Source organism: Sus scrofa, chromosome 14 (assembly GCF_000003025.6).
Source record: "Sus scrofa isolate TJ Tabasco breed Duroc chromosome 14, Sscrofa11.1, whole genome shotgun sequence".
NCBI classification, from domain to species: Eukaryota; Metazoa; Chordata; class Mammalia; order Artiodactyla; family Suidae; genus Sus; species Sus scrofa.
Genome location: NC_010456.5, coordinates 113,479,999 through 113,498,971, shown reverse-complemented (window position 1 = coordinate 113,498,971; position 18,973 = coordinate 113,479,999). Strand labels below are relative to the sequence as shown.

At 50.1% G+C, this 18,973-nt stretch overlaps 1 protein-coding gene across 2 annotated transcripts; it reads left to right on the top strand.

Annotated features, from left to right (window-relative positions):
- ACTR1A (ARP1 actin related protein 1 homolog A) lies at positions 178-18,776 on the top strand. 2 transcript variants are annotated; one of them, XM_001928877.5, is made up of 11 exons: positions 178-358; positions 7,971-8,035; positions 9,324-9,399; positions 10,129-10,254; positions 11,316-11,440; positions 14,048-14,264; positions 14,944-15,036; positions 15,615-15,789; positions 15,894-15,955; positions 16,610-16,650; positions 16,945-18,776. In XM_001928877.5, exons 1-11 carry the CDS (start codon positions 311-313, stop codon positions 17,045-17,047), a joined length of 1,131 nt encoding a protein of 376 aa, XP_001928912.1. In that variant the 5' UTR covers positions 178-310; the 3' UTR covers positions 17,048-18,776. The 2 variants fall into 2 exon arrangements, 1 of the variants encoding a protein (XP_001928912.1); XR_002338452.1 differs by having other exon boundaries at positions 179-358; positions 15,894-16,650.

Sequence of the window (18,973 nt, the reverse complement as noted above, 5' to 3'; positions counted from 1 at the left end):
GAATCCCTCCCAATGGACTACAGATTCTGGTAGGCAATGCAATCAGCGTCCCTTTCTATTTAATCTATAGAGACTACAAAGCCCAACACACCGTGCGCCGGAAACGCGATGCCGTGTCACTTACACTAGGCGGGGCTCCGAAGCAGCTAAATACAATGCAGAGCCTTCTGGGTATTGTAGTTCTTCGAAAGCGAGGTCGGGCCGCTCCCTGGCCGTCCGGTACTGGAGGCCAGACTGCGCATGCGTTTCAGTGGCGTTAGCGGCAGACCGGTCTGGCAGTTCCTTCCTCGGAAGGAGAGATTCCTCTGCCATGGAGTCCTACGATGTGATCGCCAACCAGCCTGTCGTGATCGACAACGTGAGTTGCATCCCCCTAGAGGGACTTATGCTCTCCTCCTCGAAGGGATCGCTTCCCGGGTTTCAGCCTGGGCCGCCGGTTCTTTGTCACTGGCCCGGCCTGTCAGGCGGGTTCAGCCGCCGCCGCCTCCTTCCTCCCCCGACCCGTAATCCACAGGCAGGGCGGGCCAGCCGGCCATCAAGCATGGGATGGAGAACCCTGGGATGGATAAAGGGAAGGGTTATAGTCCGAGCCGGGTCCTTGGGCCCCTGGCTAGAGGGGCCTTAACCTCTCTGTGAGAGCCCGGCGTCCGCCCCGTCCCAGCTTCCGATAACTCTATAGGCTGTTCTGGCTGTCCATCTTGGCCAATGACCCCGCCTCTGGGCCTTGCCGGATGAGGGCAGCCCTCTGCAGTGATTGGCTCGCTCTCCTGCCTTTCTTCCCGGCCGCCATAGTATTTCCCCCCTTTAAGGGGCGGGGCGGCGCTCGAGGGCCGTGGGGATTGGTTTCGGGGCCTCGGAGTGGTGGGGCCTGACCCGCTAGGGCCCGCCCGGGAGTGGAGAAGGGCTAAGCTTCCTTCGGTCCCCAGACGGGCCCGCGGCTTGGCGGTATGTTTGGGTGGGGCTCGAATGTGTGGTGCCAGAAATGGCCTTAGGATTTCAGTTATTTCTGTGATTTTAAATTACAACGTTAATAAATGTTGAGAAGAAAGGGGAGTGACAAAGCAAGTAGGGGGTTACCTTTCTCTTCGAAACGCCTAGTTGCTGTGGAAAAAAAAATAACTAAACGTATTTGCCAGGCGCTGTAGCGCTTACACAGGGGTTTCACATGCATTCAAATTGGATCCTCACCAATTTGAGGTGGATAGTTAAAGCAGGACGTTTGATCCTCGTTTTACGAATGAGAAAACTGAAGCGCGAAGAGGTGAAGTGAGCCCAAGGTCGCACAGTAGTGGTGCCCTAAATCCAGTGCTTTATCCGCTATTCTTCTTGCTAGTACCCATGCAGGTGCATCAATAGTGACAAATGGAAAGAATCTAAATACTGCTCTTATTTTTGGCGGAGAGAAGCAGTTGTATAAAACTGAATTTCTGTCTTTCCACGGAAAGGTTGGGTTGATACCTTTCTGTTCCTCTTCTAAGTCCCTCCATTGAGGCACAATTGCCAGTTTCCTTTGTCCTAAGCTGACTGTCACATTCACTCTGCTGATTCAGCCCTTGGGATCTTTGGCACGTTGCAAGGTCCTTTAACTTGCATCATCTTTTGTGTGTGTGTCTTTTTAGGGCCGACCTGCGGCAGATGGAGGTTCCTAGGCTAGTGGCTGAATAGGAGCTGTAGCTGCTGGCCTACACCACAGCCATGACAATGCTGGGATCAGAGCTGCATCTGCGACCTACACCACAGCTCACGCAAGCCGGATCCTTAACCCACTGAGCCAGGCCAGGGATCCAACCTGCATCCTCATGGATGCTATTCAGATTCGTTTTCCCTAGACAGGAACTCCTGAATCTTCTTTAGGCTTCAACTCTGATAGGTAGTTAGGGCTTACTAGTCCCAATTGAAATATGAAGAAAAATGAGGCTTGGGGAGGTTAAATAACAAACAGTATTCAAACCAGCTGGGTTATGAGTTGAGGTGCCAAGACTCAGATTAAGACTGGGTTCTAAATTCCTCATTTTTTCCAATGAAAGATGCTTTTTGGTTAGTTAGCTTTCCTTCTCTTTAGGAAGGAGGTTGAGCTCAGTGAGAGACCTCATTTTAGGGAGGATTTTTGTTTGTTTCCTTCACCAGACTATGAATTGATCGATTTGTTGGTATAATTGATTTATTGGTTTCCCAGAGAAATAAGTCTATTCCTAAAATCTTGAAAATTCGCTATTGCTTTGATGCATTACAAATACACTACAAAGGAAAAGAAGAACGGGAACTCCGCAGTTGGATTCTTAATCCACTGCACCACAGCTGGAACTCTGTCACAGATTTAGATTCGGGGCCTCAGGTGGTTCTTGCTGTTTGATATTTAGAGGGTTTAGTTTAGTTTAGTTTAGTTTCAAAGTGAAAGATGGAGGAGTTCCCGTTGTGGCACAGCGGAAACGAATCCCACTAGGAACCATAAGGTTGCAGGTTTGATCCCTGGCCTCGCTCAGTGGGTTAAGGATCTGGTGTTGCCGTTAGCTGTGGTGTAGGTCACAGACTCGGCTCAGATCCTGCGTTGCTGTGGCTGTGGCTCCAATTTGACCCCTAGCCTGGAAACCTCCATATGCCATGGGTGTGGCCCTAAAAAGCAAAAACCAAAAAAAAAAAAGTGAAAGATGGAGAGGAAGAATTATTTGAGCCAACTTTATATTATGAGGGTAATGTGCCTCTAGCAGATTTACCAGCTACATAGCTTACCATGCTGCCAGTTTTATTTCTGGGCTAAGGACAGTGTAATTAAAAGAGAACAAAGAGAGCAGGAAAAAGAGGAAACGATTCTATTATCAGTTCACAGCCCTTCCCAATCTTCAAACAGTTGTTGACCACTCCTTTCATCCAATTCTGGCACCAAACCAATACATCAGAATTTAATGAGGAAAATGGAGGTGTGCCTGTGTGTGTGTGCACTTTAGTGACAATGACAACGATAAAAGTTATGGGTATTTTAAACTAAACCTAAGTCATTCTTTCCAAAGGCATGTTATAGGTAGTGATACAAGAAAGAGGAGGGCAGGGAGTTCCTGTTGTGGTGCAGCAGAAACAAATCTGGAACCATGAGGTTGTGGGTTTGACCCCTGGCCTCACTCAGTGGGTTAAGAATCCGGTGTTGCCCTGAACTGTGGTGTAGGTCACAGGCGGGGCTCAGATCTGGCATTGCTGTGGCTGTGGTGTAGGCTGACAGCTACAGCTCTGATTAGACCCCTAGCCTGGGAACCTCCATATGCCACAAATGTGGCCCTAAAAAGACCTACAAAAACAAAGAAAAAAGAAAGAGGAGGGCAGCTCCAGGGCCACATTTTGAAGACTACAGCACTTTGATTAGAAATACTACGTTTATTCTGAAGCTCAAATCTTTGCCAAGATCTCAAAGGTTAAGTTCTCTCCTAAAATGGATCAATTAGCTAGAGGAATTGGCTGAGGAAATGAAGTGATATATATTTATTTAATGCCATCACTTGTGACCTTCAGGCTGTCAGTTGTACCACTGCAGCAAGAATCCCTCCTTAGCTAGACGGAAAGAGTGAAGAGGTGACTTATGGAGACATCTCACTGTTCAATTCTGTGTATTTTTGAGAGCCATGGGCATGCTTCGCACCAAGCTGGGGGTCTCAAACCCAATGTCTTGTGGAGGCCAAGCAGGTCCTTTAAAAAGGAGGAGGAAGAAGGTAGCCTTAATGTCAGTGGAAGGAATCTGGAAGGTGCTTTGAGTACGCCTGACCAAAGGGCCAGCTGCTGCTCATTTCCAGCCAGTTGTTGCCCTGAAGGAATGAATGCAGGCCCAGTGTTGCCAGATCTTCTGATTTTTCAAGAGAAATCAGAAGTATTCAATTTCGTTTGCAATCTCTAATTTTTAACTCTTAGAAGTTAATGTCAAAGTAGTTTGTGGTCTATAGAGATCAAAAGTAGATTATTGGAGTTCCCGTCGTGGTGCAGTGGTTGACGAATCCGACTAGGAACCATGAGGTTGCAGGTTCGGTCCCTGCCCTTGCTCAGTGGGTTAATGATCCGGCGTTGCCGTGAGCTGTGGTGTAGGTTGCAGATGCGGCTTGGATCCCGCGTTGCTGTGGCTCTGGCGTAGGCTGGAGGCTACAGCTCCGATTCGACTCCTAGCCTGGGAACCTCCATATGCCGTGGGAGCGGCCCAAGAAATAGCAAAAAGACAAAAAAAAAAAAAAAAAAGTAGATTAGTGGTTACCTAAGGCTGGGGAGCAGGGGTGGTAAGGATGGAGAGTGGCTGCTAATGGATACAAGTTTATTTGGATGATGATGAAAAAGTTCTAAAATTAGACTGTGGTGATGATTGCACATCTCTGTTCATATACAAGAACCATTAAATTATATACCTTAAATGAGTAAATTGTATGGCATGTGAATTTTTTTTTTTTTTGTCTTTTTGTCTTTTCTAGGGCCACTTCCCACGGCATATGGAGGTTCCCAGGCTAGGGGTCTAATGAGAGCTGTAGCCGCCGGCCTATACCACAGCCACAGCAACTCAGGATCCGAGCCACGTCTGCAACCTACACCACAGCTCACGGCAACGCCGGATTCTTAACCCACTGAGCAAGGCCAGGGATCGAACCTGAAACCTCATGGTTCCTAGTCGGAGTTGTTAACCACTGCGCCACAATGGGAACTCCTGGCATGTGAATTTTATCTCAATGTTGTCTTTAAAAAGCTACTTTGTATAATGGAAAAAATAAAAATCATTATATATTAAAAAAATAAATACTTTGTGGGAGTTCCCGTCGTGGCTCAATGGTTAACGAACCCAGCTAGTATTCATGAGGACATAGGTTCGATCCCTGGCCTTGTTCAGTGAGTTAAGGATCTGGCGTTGCCACGGTCTTTGGTGTAGGTTGCAGATGCGGCTCAAATCCTGTGTTGCTGTGGCTGTGGTGTAGGCTGGCAGCTGTAGCTGGGATTCAACCCCTAGCCTGGGAAACTACTTTGTGAGCCAAACAAAATATGTCTTTAGGCCAAAATGGGCCACCAGTGTCCTACAGTCTGAGGCTTCTCAGCATCTCTTCCCCATTCATCAAATGCCAGACAACTAGCCTCCTTCCCAGCATGTCAAGAATAATCAGGAGTGCTTCGGATAAGGTCGCTTGCAGGTACTGGGAGAACCTTGTTGAGGGATGTGCTGTTTGCCTACATCTGAAGGAGAATGGTCAATGGCGGCTGGTAGCAGACTCGAGTCCTCAAAAATCAAATATTTAATGAGACTACTTTTTCATGAAGCCTCTACAAGGTACTTGCTTACTTAGCCTTGCCAGAGTGAATAACAGCTCATTTGCTTAGCCTTGCCAGAGTGAATAACAGCTCATTTGCCAGGTATATAGTTCCTAGTTACAAATACGGTTAAAGACATTGACCCTAGAGAAACTGACATGACCCTTTTATATGCTCTAGTGGTATGGCTTGAGCAGAGTAGTGCCAGCTCAGCCGCCTCCCACGCCCCCACCCATTCTTCATCCTAAAGCTTGCCTGTCAGGCCAGTTCATGGGGCTGCGGGGACAAGCTTTGTCTGGTTCCACCTTGTGCATCATTCCCAGTGCTGCCTTCGCCTTCCCTGTTCCACCTCTGCCTGCGGCTTCTGGCATTCCAGCTGCTCGTTCAGGTTCAGTACTTTAGGCTTCATCTGCCAATCATTTGAGCTTGGTTTTGGTTTTCTTTCTTTCTTTCATCTTTTTTTTTTTTTTTCCCTAGGGCCACACCCATGGTATATGGAGGTTCCCAGGCTAGGGGTCTAATCAGAGCTGTAGCCACCGGCCTACACCACTGCAACAGCAATGCGGGATCCGAGCCACGTCTGTGACTTACACCACAGCTCATGGCAACGCCGGATCCTTAACCCACTGAGCGAGGCCGGGGATTGAACCCGAAACCTCGTGGTTCCTAGTCAGATTCATTAACTACTGAACCACAACGGGAACTCCTGGTTTTGGTTTTAGACAGCCAGCATCTACTCAAGTACCCTGCAAATGTCAGATACTGCTGATATATAGAATCTCTGGCCTCCAGGAATTCACAATAAAAAGAGACAAAAGTGGAAACCATAAATTCAAATAGAAAACAGAATTCATGCTACCTAGTGGAACAGGTGATAGTGATTTGGGGAGATAATAGGAAGAGAATAATTAATTCCAACTGGGGATTATTCTTCGGGAGGAAGGCAGTGATATTTAAACTGGACCTGTTACACTCTTGGTGGGAAGGACAGAAAGAAAGAAAAACAACCTAACATTTTAATCTGCCTTGTCACTCAACTCCTTTTGCTAGTAAACTCAAATATCCAGGAAAATCATCTCTTAAAAATATTTAGAGTCTGAAGCACAGGTCTCATCTTTACTTTTCTTGCTTTCAACCTTTGCCAGGAGATCCAATTAGTCTGCTGGCATCACCACACCCAGATGAAGGCAGTGAGCAATTACTGGAAGCTTGAGCGAACAAGTTCCCAGAGTCCTTTTGTACAGGGCACTCTCACTAGCTGTGCAGCTGTCCCAGAGCCCTTGGGTTTGCAGTAAGATAGATGTTCCTCCTTCCTGGTCTTTCAGCTCAGTTTACAGCTGCACCTTTTCCAGGCCCCGTGCTGTTCTGCCCAGGCCGATGAGTTTGCACATTGTCTCCTGGGTTTTTTTTGTTGTTGTTTTTTTTTTCTGTTGGCAGAAGTTCTTGCTGTCTTAGAGAACTGGCTTGCCCTGCTCTCCCCCGATCCTGCTTTCCTTGTCATTCGACCACTTCTTACCTCCTCCCTGTCTTGCTAGGATCAGGCACCGAGAGAGGTCTGTCTCACCCCCTGCCCCCACCTCCTATAGGAAAGCAGGAATAAGAGACAAAGTGGGATCCAGGGGTGTTGCTGGGAAGCCTTTGGTACCAAGATAACTTTGGCTATTTAGTGTGGCCTGATGTGCTTACTGCTTTCTGTGTGGGTTCTGGAAATATCACACTTCGCCCCAGGAGAAGTGGTCAACAGGCAGCAGGGAAAGGGCCCAATTACACTTGGAGCTACAAACTGCGTTGGGGCTGGAAGCACGAGAGTGTTTGGTATGGTGGTAGAATTAAGAAGGAAGAGAACAGGGTGAAGCAGTATCAAGCCTCAACATTTGTCCTGCACCAAGTTGGTATCTGTGTCCAGAGTCAGTGTTTACTTTGGCTGGGCCCCAGGTGGTACCAGAGATGCTGGCGGGAGACATCAGATTCTCCTCTGGGCATCCTACCTAATGTACCAAGGATCGGAGCAGCAGAATAGTAATGCACAGTCTCTTCTCAGACAAGGCTTCATGGCTTTCTTGCTCTTTACCATCAAGAGACCAAGGAGAAAAGTGAAGCAGAGTAAAAAGAAAAAACAACCACAAACCCCCACAAAGCATAGTAGTCTGTCCCTGAAGTCAGAACCAGACAGTGTGTGTCACATCAGAGTCAGCTTCAAGTCAGGCAACGTTCATGGTGGTGTCTCCCCTAGAGGCCCTGGAGAGCAGGGTTAGTTGAGGCCCAAGCTGGGAGAGTAGGTTAGAAGCATCCCATGTGGTATAGCAGGATCACATGCACTTCCCGCCTTGGTTATGTGCCTAAACTTGGCCACTTTGGTGTTTTGAGGTATTTTCCTTTTCTCAAGTTTTCTCCTGTACTTCCCTTTATTAATGCTATTTTTAATTCCAAAAGTAAAACACATTCAATGTAGAGACGTCAAAGAATACAGAAAAATCAAATAATACTCAGAATGGGCAGTAGAAATTCCGCTCACCATCCCCAGCCCCACTGCCCTCCCTTTGGTGTGAGTTCGCTATACCAAATATTCATACAAATGGATATATTATACATAAATATAAAGTCTCTCTCTTTTTGGAACAAAAATGGAACTGTATTATACCTATGGTATGATATAGATCTCCTCTTGCTTTTGTGATCGTCTGACTTCTCTTTTTCTCTCTCTTCAGGGATCCGGTGTGATTAAAGCTGGCTTTGCTGGTGATCAAATCCCCAAGTACTGTTTTCCAAACTAGTAAGTCATTGGGAGGCTTGTCAGCTTTGTAATGGGATCAGTATTCCATCTTTTAGGGAGAAAGGATCTCCCATTTGGGTCAGCCTTGGTACTTAAAACAACAACAAGCAAGGGACAGGAGTTGGTTTTTGGAGTAAGCAAATAATTGCCTGCATGGTACAATTTGAAAGGCAATTTTTTTTTTTAATTTGACTTGATGTGGTTCCAAAAATGTTACCACTGGTAACTCGTTGCTTTGGATGACTGCTTCTTCATGGAGCCCTCGTCTTAAAATTCTCCTATCTCCCAGGATGGGGTTTAACATTAAACCATACATACCATCTTAGTGAGAATGAGTTTTTTCTCAGCACTTTCCTCCTAAGGCAGAGAGATTGCAGGCAGGAAAAGGGCACAGATGCCTGGGAAGGGGACTCAAAGCAGTAGAAAAAGAAAGGAGGCCATCTGTCAGTTACAACATCATAATCTTCCTTAAAATGGAAGTTCTGGGCAGAAGGCTAAGGAGACAACAATTTTTGAATGAACCATTCTAAATGAATTCTTGTTTCCTTGTTTCTCTTGATCTGCATATACACCGGGGAAAGAGAAGAAGTGGATGTACTGAATCCTCTAGGGTTTTTTTAATAACTTATAAAATAATATAAATAGAGAATTCCCCCTGTGTCACAGTGGGTTAAGAGTCCAACTGCAGCAGTTCCTCTTGTGGCTCAGTGGGGACCCAACTTGTATCCGTGGGATGTGGGTTTGATCTCAAGCCTTGCTCAGTGGGTTAAGGATCCAGTGTTGCCGCAAGCTGCAGCATAGGTCCCAGATGCGGCTCAAATCCCACATTGCTGTGGCTGTGGTGTAGGCCAGCAGCTGCAGCTCCAATTCAACCGCAAGCCCAGGAACTTCCATGTGCCACAGGCGCAGCCCTAAAAAGAGAGAGAAAAAAAAAAGAATCCAGTTGCAGCCGCTCAGGTCACAGCTGCAGCTTGGATTCATTCTCTAGTCCAGGAACTTCCATATTGCCTTGGGTGCAGCCAAAAAATAAATAAAATAGTTAATTAATTAAATGAAATTATGTGGAAATGACTTTAATATATGTTCATTATAGAAATTGTGGGAAGTGCAGAAAAGTAGAAAGAAAACAATCAAAATCAACTGTGATCTCATTCCTCAAAGATAATAACAGTAGAATTGCGTATATTTCTTCCCATCTAAGTATGTGCATCAGTACATTCTTCTTGTGCTCTGTCGTGTGTTCTGTCACGAAATGAAAAGCAATGGTCCTCTCTGCTGTCTTTTGTAGTGTGGGCAGACCCAAGCACGTTCGTGTCATGGCAGGCGCCCTCGAAGGTGACATCTTCATTGGCCCCAAAGCTGAGGTAATCCCCAATCCTACTGAACAAGCCTCATGCAAGCAGGGGACTTCGATTTTTCTCCACACAGGCCATGTCCCACAGTGGGACACGGCCATGAGTCCAAGAAGCAATTTCCTCTTGAAATCTCCCCTTTCCTTCTCTCCTCCTAGGCTTAGTTGGTTTGATGCTCCCAGGAACAGCCTCTGGTTTTGGAAAAGAACTATCTGGAACCTCACTTTGGGAAACAGAAAACAGTCTAATAAACAGAGCTTTTGCCTTCCTTCTGTACTCTGACACTACACTGCCAATGATCAAATTGACTGGCTTGGTTATTTTTTTGGCAGAAGGGATTGGGGGGAGATCCTGGCTAGGGTACCCAGGGGATAAGTTAATTAGCACAGTTTGGCAGAGCCCTCAAGCTGCCTCTAGAAGCAGAACAACAGAATCATTGTTGCCAACCTTGGCTGCAAGTGGTGAGGCCCAGAGGTGGGATCCAGGAGATCGTGTCCTGGGACCAGGCATGAGGAGGGTACCCCCGAGGACCCACAGAAATGCGGACACCCTCAGCTTCGCCAGCTGCTTGGGCAGTGAAAACAGTTGGCAGCATACAGTTTAGAGACTTGGAGGCTGAGTGCCCATCCTTAGCCATGGGTGAGGACTGCAGTGGGAAATCCCAGTCCTGGAAGACCAGGGTCCACCCAGAGCCCGGCTGAGAGGCTGGCTTCTGCTCTAAGTGCTTCTCTCTGCCCCCAGGAGCACCGAGGGCTGCTCTCCATCCGCTACCCCATGGAGCACGGCATTGTCAAGGACTGGAACGACATGGAGCGCATCTGGCAGTACGTCTATTCCAAGGACCAGCTGCAGACTTTCTCAGAGGAGGTGAGGGTCCTGTGTGCAGGGTGGCCCTGCAGGCTTTGCAGAGCAGACCAAACCCCTCCCCCAGAGACAAAGCAGACAATGAAGATGACTGCCACGAGGGTTTGAGTCTTCTGTTCTAGGCACCAGGCCGCGTGCTTTTCAAACATGTTTGCAGTTCATCTTTACAACATTCCTGTGAGAGACAGGTAGTATTAGCTCCATCTCAGAAACAAGGGCACAGAAATTCAGAGGAACCGAGTGATGTTTCCAAGATCACCAGTGAATAAAGTAATAGTTCTGAGATTCAAACCAACCTCTTTCAGAAGTTCCCATCGTGGCTCAGTGGTTAATGAATCTGACTAGGAACCATGAGGTTGCGGATTCAATCCCTGGCCTCACTCAGTGGGTTAAGGATCCGGCGATGCCGTGAGCTGTGATGTAGGTCGCAAATGCAGCTCGGATCTGTAGCTGGTGTATGCCGGCGGCTACAGCTCCAATTAGACCCCTAGCCTGGGAACCTCCATATGCCACAGGTATGGCCCTACAAAAAGACAAAAAACGAAACAAAACAAAACTACACTTTCAGGCTTCAGAGCCTATACTCTTTAGCTTTTGAGGATATAACTCTCAATTCAGAAACATAAAGAAAGGTGCATACTAGGTGTATCAGAGTTTCTAGAGAAGATATATGTTCCATTTTTTTAAAGTAAAGTCAATATTGAAATTCATTTTTCTATTTTGAAAAAAAAAGTTAACTATTATTTTTATTATAATAATTCCAAATTCAGAGTTTAGCACAATCTTCTTGACAACTGGAATTCTACAGTAGGTACAAGGACCTCTATGATAATCTTAGAAGACGAGGGGACTGGGGGTGGGGGTAAGAACAGAATAAGACTTTAAAGGGGGCATGAATTTGGAAAGTTGAGAAACTGGCTTGGGCAGGGCTAGGGGACAGGCCCAGCTTGCCTTTTTTTGGAGAGAGCTGACAAGGCTCGCCTGGACTCTCCGGCCAGCCACAGCGCTAATGAGGGTTGAGAATCTGGCCTTGCCCTAATTGCCACCTGGGCTTCTCTCACCAGCATCCTGTGCTCCTGACGGAGGCACCTCTAAACCCACGGAAAAACCGAGAACGAGCTGCTGAAGTTTTCTTCGAGACCTTCAATGTGCCAGCCCTTTTCATCTCCATGCAAGCTGTGCTCAGCCTGTGAGTAGCAGCTGCCTGGCTAGCCTGGCTCTTTGCGGAGAAAGCATTCCTTTGGCAGAATTGAAGCTTCCCGTCCTTTGGGTTGGTTCAGAGCAACCTGAGCATCCCCGTCAGGGAAGGTTAAGGATGGTGGGAAAGGAGCATGGAGGCCGTGTCCCAGTCTGGGCTCTCCTAGCTGGCGTGGCGCTAAACAGTGGCTCTCTGCTCAGCCTGCTGGCATGGCCATAGGCTGCTGCAGCTCTCCCTGCAGGCTCCTGTAATGAGCCCAGGTATTTATTCCGTGCCTACTTGTGACAGGTGCCATATAAGCCTGGGGATAGGGTCATGATGAAAACACCACTGTGGCCGCTGTTCTCAGGCCCCTGTCATTCCTATCATGCTCCCAGCCTGCCTCACACCAGGGCTAGGTCTGTTGCTAAGATTATACATTAGTGACCTGCTGATGGCATGTGTTTGACCCTATTAAAAAAATTGCAAGCTAGGGAGTACCCTTGTGGTACAGTGGATTAAGGATCTGGTGTCACTGCAGTGGCTTGGGTCACTGCTGTGGCTCAGGTTTGATCCCTGGCCTGGGAACTTTCGTGTGCTATAGGCATAGCCAAAAAAAATTGAAAGCTAGCATTTAAAAATTGGGAGAGGGAGTTCCCGTCGTGGCGCAGTGGTTAACGAATCCAACTAGGAACCATGAGGTTGCGAGTTCGGTCCCTGCCCTTGCTCAGTGGGTTAACGATCCGGCGTTGCCGTGAGCTGTGGTGTAGGTTGCAGACGCGGCTCGGATCCTGCGTTGCTGTGGCTCTGGCGTAGGCCGGTGGCTACAGCTCCGATTCGACCCCTAGTCTGGGAACCTCCATATGCCACGGGAGCGGCCCAAGAAATAGCAACAACAACAACAAAAGACAAAAAGACAAAAAAATAAAAAAAAATAAAAAAATAAAAAATAAAAATAAAAATTGGGAGAGTAGGAGTTCCCGCTGTGGTTCAGTGGTTAACGAATCCGACTAGGAACCATGAGGTTTCAGGTTCGATCCCTGGCCTTGCTCAGTGGGTTAAGGATCCGGTGTTGCCGTGAGCTGTGGTGTAGGTTGCAGATGCGGCTTGGATCCCGAGTTGCTGTGGCTCTGGCATAGGCCAGCGGCTACAGCTCCGATTTGACCCCTAGCCTGGGAACCTCCATATGCTACGGGTGTGGCCCTGGAAAAGGCAAAAAAAAAAAAAAAAAAAATTGGGAGAGTAGGGAGTTCCCATTGTGGCTCAGGGGCTTCCTTTGCCTCTACCTGTACAAGGAGGACTATGATTTCCACCCAGTGGGGTAAGAACCCAACTAGTATCCATGAGGACGCAGGTTCGATCCCTAGCCTCACTCAGTGCGTTAAGGATTGGGCGTTGCCATGAGCTGCTGTGTAGGTTGCAGATGTGACTGAGATCCTACGTTGCTGTGGCTGTGGTGTAGGCCAGCAGCTGCAGCTCCAGTTTGACCCCTAGCCTGGGAACTTCCATATGCTGCAGGTGCAGCCCTAAAAAGAAAAATAAATAAATAAATAAAATAAATAAAAATTGGAAGAGTGAAGTTCCCACTGTGGCTTAAGAATCTGACTGCCACTGCTCGATCCCCAGGCCAGCACAGTGGGGTAAAGGATCTGGTGTTGCCACAGTTGTGGCATAGGTCACAACCACAGCTCGGATTCACTCCCTGGCCCGGGAACTTCTATATGCCATGAGTGTAACCATAAAAAAATTTTTTAATAAATAAAAATTTGGAGGTTTCCTATCAAAATCCAAATTTCTGGCTTCTCTGAAAAATGGGAAGATCTAATGCTGGGACTATATGCCTCTAGGGCAGGATAGCTGGAGCTGAAGCAGCTGCCATTTTAGGCTCCACCACAGTCCATTCCATTCCCTCTTGACCCCCAACACAGAGGCAGACCGTCAGCTGCTATTTAGCAAACATTTTGGTTTTTTCCCCTCATTTCACAGAAATATATGTCTGTACCCTCGTCCTTACCAAAAGAGAAAAGAGTGAAACTATTATTTTCTTTTACTGATTAATTTTTCCTGCCTCACCCCTGTAGGCATTTGAATTTTCTCCTCTGGTCTAGAGAGTAAAAACTGGGTCCCTGGGAGTTCCTGCTGTGGCGCAGCAGAAACGAATCTGACTAGGAACCATGAGGTTGCGGGTTCGATCCCCGGCCTCACTCAGTGGGTTAAGGATCCAGCATTGCCATCAGCTGTGGTGTAGGTCGCAGATGCAGCTCGGATCCCACGTTGCTGGCAGCTGTAGCTCCAATTCTACCCCTAGCCTGGGAACCTCCATATGCTGTGGGTGCAGCCCTAAAAAGCAAAAAATGAAAATAAAACAAAAAACCTGGGTCCCTGAAGCAGTCGAAGGCCTGGGGTCTGGAGAGGGAGCTTGGAGAGGCTCAGCTCCTTTCCCTCAGGTATTCAAGGCTGCTTCAGGGCTCAGGCTGCCTTCCTGCCCAGTCCAGTGGAAGGTCTCTGGAGAAGGCAGGCCCCGCTTTTGTTACGCTGATGTTGAACTCTAGCAAGATGTGAGTTTCTTTCCAGAGTGAGGAGGCAGCGGTTAGTGACGGCTTGCCCCCTTTGCTTCAGTTATGCCACTGGCAGGACCACGGGTGTGGTGCTGGATTCTGGGGATGGCGTCACCCACGCCGTGCCCATTTACGAGGGCTTCGCCATGCCCCACTCAATCATGCGCATCGACATCGCCGGCCGCGACGTCTCTCGCTTCCTTCGCCTTTACCTGCGCAAGGAGGGCTATGATTTCCACTCATCCTCCGAGTTTGAGATTGTCAAGGCCATAAAAGAAGTGAGTGCTGCCCCGGGGGCCCAGGGCTGGGGGAGGGAATGGGAACAGCAGCCAGGACCCCCAGAACCTGGAGTGAAGAGTGGTGACGTTCCCGTCCTGGGGGTCAGGCTCTGTCTTCCCCTCAGGCCACTGTGTGATCTTCAGCTGGGTCCCCTCACCCTGACAGGCTCACCTTCTGAAGTGCTGCCGTCTTGTGGGGGAAAGAGAGCTGCTACTGTTTCCTAACCTGTGTTCATTGTTTTTTATATATTGTATACAAATTACTTCTATTCTCTAACATCCTTGGAGAAGTTGGAATACATTTTTCTTCTTAAGTAAAGTGAACCCTCCTGCCAACTATGGTTCTAGGGAAACCTCGGAGCTGGGTAGAGCTCAGAATCATATGAGTAGTAGGAGAAAGATGCCTGAGTGTGGACTAAAATTAGCACGTAGTCTCAGGCCCAGACCCAGAAAGCTTAGTGGCCATGCTTGCCCACCGACGAGGTGGAGCAGGCGGGAACGCAATCCTAAGTGCTACCCAGTGAAGGCAAGCCGACATCTCCCCGCTCCTGCTTCAGGGCAGCAGCTCTAGGGCAGTCACTGTGATGGGCAGGTTTTGGCAGCAGCACATCACTCCCGGGGACTTGGACCAGGTACCTGCCAGGTTTCCTGTCTGTCTGACTCGTGCTTGGTTCTGCAGAGAGCCTGCTACCTATCCATAAACCCCCAGAAGGATGAGACACTCGAGACGGAGAAAGCTCAGTATTACCTGCCTGACGGCAGCACCATTGAGGTAGGTGGCCCAGCCTCTCTCCCTTCAGGCCCCTCCGGCCCCCAAAAGCTCTGGGCCCAAACAGAACTCCCCACGGGGAAGCTGAAGTTGGGGGTACCAGGCCTTTTGAACCCTCTGCCTGGAGCACCGTAGCTCTTGAGCAGCACTGTCTCTAGCAGGGAGAGACGCCAGGGACGTCGCTTCTCTGTGTGCCGGGATGGGATTAGTAAGGGCAGTGAACAGTGCTGTCCTTAACCATGGGCACAGTATAGCGTGAGTGGCCTCTCCCTGGACGTCCAATGACAGGAAGAAATTTCCATGAATGAATGAATCCATCTATTAAGTCTCTTGGCTGGAAAATGCCAGAGCTGGGATTAAACGTAGGAGCGTCCTTTCTCTAGTTTTCCAGCAGACCTGTTTGTCCCCTGCTTGTTCCCAGGAGCCCTCTCTTTGGTCCTGATCTACGAGGCCTTGATGGGCAAGGTCTTCCTGGCCACCTGGCCACGAAGCGATGGGCAGAGGGCCTTCTTCCATCCCCACCCCCAAAAGGACTTCCGTCCCCCACCCCAGCCTGAGAAGCTTGCCCCCCCACCCTGCAGATTGGTCCTTCCCGATTCCGGGCCCCTGAGCTGCTGTTCAGGCCAGACCTGATCGGCGAGGAGAGCGAGGGCATCCACGAGGTGCTGGTGTTCGCCATCCAGAAGTCTGACATGGACCTGCGGCGCACGCTCTTCTCTAACATCGTCCTCTCGGGAGGCTCCACCCTGTTCAAAGGTTGGTCTTTGCCCTCGGCGCCCTGCCCGCGGAAGCTTCCACAATCCTGCCAGGCCCAGACACCCAGAGAAATGACGCGAGAGTCTCCTTTCTTGCCCATTCAGGTTTTGGTGACAGGCTACTGAGTGAAGTGAAGAAACTGGCTCCAAAAGACGTGAAGATCAGGGTAGGAGCCTGCTGGGGGCAGGGGTGGGGCGGCGGCTGCTGTGGAACCGGGCCTCCAAGGGTCTGGAGCGCCACCTGGTATGGCCTCCCCTCTTGCTCCAAGCCTTTCAGACACCGCCAGGTGGCTCCCAGCTTCCACACTGTCCCTGAGGCCTGCCAGAGGGGAGGCCCCCCCCTCACTCACCCTCTTCACAAAGGGGGAAGGGGGCTAGGCTGAGGGCCCCACATGTGGTCTTTCAGGGAAACTGTAACACTGACAGGAGACTGACTTTGGCCGCTCCCCTGTGACACAGCTCAGCATCGTAGAGACTGCTGAGCAGAGCCCGGCCTGCCTGAAGAAGGAGGGGTCCTGGATGGAGGAGGGCAGTTCCTGCCGTGGAGTCTGCTCCCCTCCAGCCCCCGGCAGACCCCGATCTTGCCCCCAGGTGGCCCCAGCTTCCCTGGGAACTATAGATACCTAGGGCTGCCAGAAACCTACTTCTCCACATGAGCATCTGGCTGGCTGCAATCCCCCCCAGAGAGTCCACAGGGTCCAGCCAGCCCTGAAATGCAGCCGCTGCCTTCGGTGGTGAGAACTGGCCACAGAGCTGTGTGTTGGAAGGGAAGGGAGGGGGCGGGTGGACGTCTCAGATGCCTCTTGCCACCCACCTTGCAGATATCGGCACCGCAGGAGAGACTGTATTCCACGTGGATCGGGTGAGTAGCTCTTCTGGGAATAAGAGCTGAACTGGAAACAAAGGCATTGATTCCCCCTCACCACCCCATCCCATTAAAGGAAAGCGGGGTAAGGATCTGCCATGGGCTCTGCTGTGGCCCAGGTCACTGCCGTGGGGCGGGTTCAGTCCCTGGCCCCGGAATTTCCATGTGCCATGGGCATGGCCAAAAAAGAAAGTAAAGCCTGAACTGCTTTGGCCAGGGGGACTGGCTGGCTTCACGAATACCCACTCCCCTTCTCTGACAAATGTTCCTTTTGGATTTCCTCCACCCCAGGGGCTCCATCCTTGCCTCTCTGGACACCTTTAAGAAAATGTGGGTCTCTAAGAAGGAATACGAGGAAGATGGTGCCCGATCCATCCATAGGAAAACCTTCTAATATTGGGACATCATCTTCACCTCTCTCTGAAGTTAACTCCACTTTAAAACTCGCTTTCTTGAGTCGAGGAACTGCCTGTGTGTATGAGTGTGTGTGTGTGGGTGTGTGGGTACGAGTGTGTGCGCATACAAGAGTGCCGTGTGGCCCGGGGATCCCAGGGATCCCGGGGCCCAGAAAGGACGATGAACTACCCACGATGGTGACGGCCTGAGACCTGGGGTTGACCACTAACTGGCCCCTGACAGGGAAGAGTGGCTGCCAGAGGGCCCCACTCCGTCAGCTGGGCCTTTGTCTGGCTGTGTAGGGCTGTGTTGACTACCATGGGGAGACAGAGGGAGGTAAGCCCAACCCCTGGGAGACCTTGCTGCTGCCCATCCTAGGCTGGGCCAGTCCCACCCCCACCCCACCCAGGGTGCCCTGCAGCCCGAGGCAGCTGCTGCCTCCCCTTGCTCATCATTCTGCTCTCAATGCCTCTGGATCATGGATGGAGGCCTGGGGCCAGGGTTGAGTTCTGTCTGGTTTTGTTGCAGTTTGGGTTTAGAAGGCTGGAGAAGCACTCCAGCAGTTATTACTGAGACTTTGGGGTCAGAAGGGGGCAGGATGCCCTCAACTTCACCTGGGGACCAGGACCACACTGGGCATTTGAGGTGGGCAGGAGTAGTGCTGCTTCTGCTGGTGGCAAAGTTGTTGCTCCAACTCCAAGCCCACTTCCAGTGGGTCTCGGGAGAGTTTCAGGAGCCTGTTGGCCCCAGGCCCTGTCACTTGCTTTCCATCCATCCTTGGGCAGTGCCATCTTCAGTTTTATTTATTGAAGTGTTTGTTCAGTACAGGGCCTGGGGAGAGGGGGCTCATTGCCTCCCACCCACCAGGCACCCTGTTCACACTAATGTTTACAGCACCTAAGCTTAGCACAGTGTCCAGGGCCCCGCCACTCCCTGCTCACGGTGAACTGACAGTATCCATAGGCCTCAGGACCACATGGGGTCAGAGACTACACTCAAAGTCACTCCAGCCTCTTTCTTTCTCCCTCTTCCACTTGCTCACTGCCCTGGAATCAACAGACTGGTTGCTGGTTGGATTTTCTGAAGCAAGAGCTAGAATCACCCTTTAGCAGAGGCTCCGACCCAAGGAAAGGTGTTGGGGATCCAGCCTCCTTAGGAATGGAGAAAGAGCTGCAATTAACCAAGTGGCCTTTTCCCACTCTAGCTGACCCGGTGGGGGGGGACTAGGTTGCAGAGGTGAGCAGGCTCCCCCCCAAGGCCGATTTATGCCATTCTTGTCTTTGGACTTGCTTGCTTAGGGAGGGAGGGGTCAGACCAGAGGGCCAGGAGCTGATGGGATCAGGCTCACCTCCTCTGGTCCAGTAGGACCAGGTGCCTTCACTGGACTAGGCTGGCCTGGCAGTGGTCCCAAGGCCCTTCAGCTCGGCTGGTACAAAGCTGAGGCCAGCAGATCTTCCCCGGCACCCTCACCTGTGACACTAAGACCTGCCCTGATCCCAGATTCCAGGCAGTATTCTCCCCCATGCCGTCCAACGACCAAAGGCCCTGCCAGGTGTGGGCCGCAGCAGCAGGTGTGTGTGAAAGCGATGTGGCGACCCGCGGACTGCAGTGTGCTTAACCAGCTCACCTCCCTCCTCTTAGCCCAAGCCTGTCCCTCGCACAGCCTCGCACAAACCACGTTGCCTGGTGGGGCCCAGTGTACTTAAATAAAGTTGTTCCAATAGACACATCAGCTGTGCCTCTGTCTGTAGGCCGTGCGTGCAGTGTGGACTGCAAGAGCTGAGGGCCCTGAATCGGAGGTGAGGACTGGGCCTAGTCTGTCCTCTAGAGGGCACTGTTGCACCAGCCAGACTGGGCCAGACCTTAGCCCAAGTCCCAGCCTGTCAGGTGGATGCAGAGAAGATGGTGTTCACAAGGAAGCCCA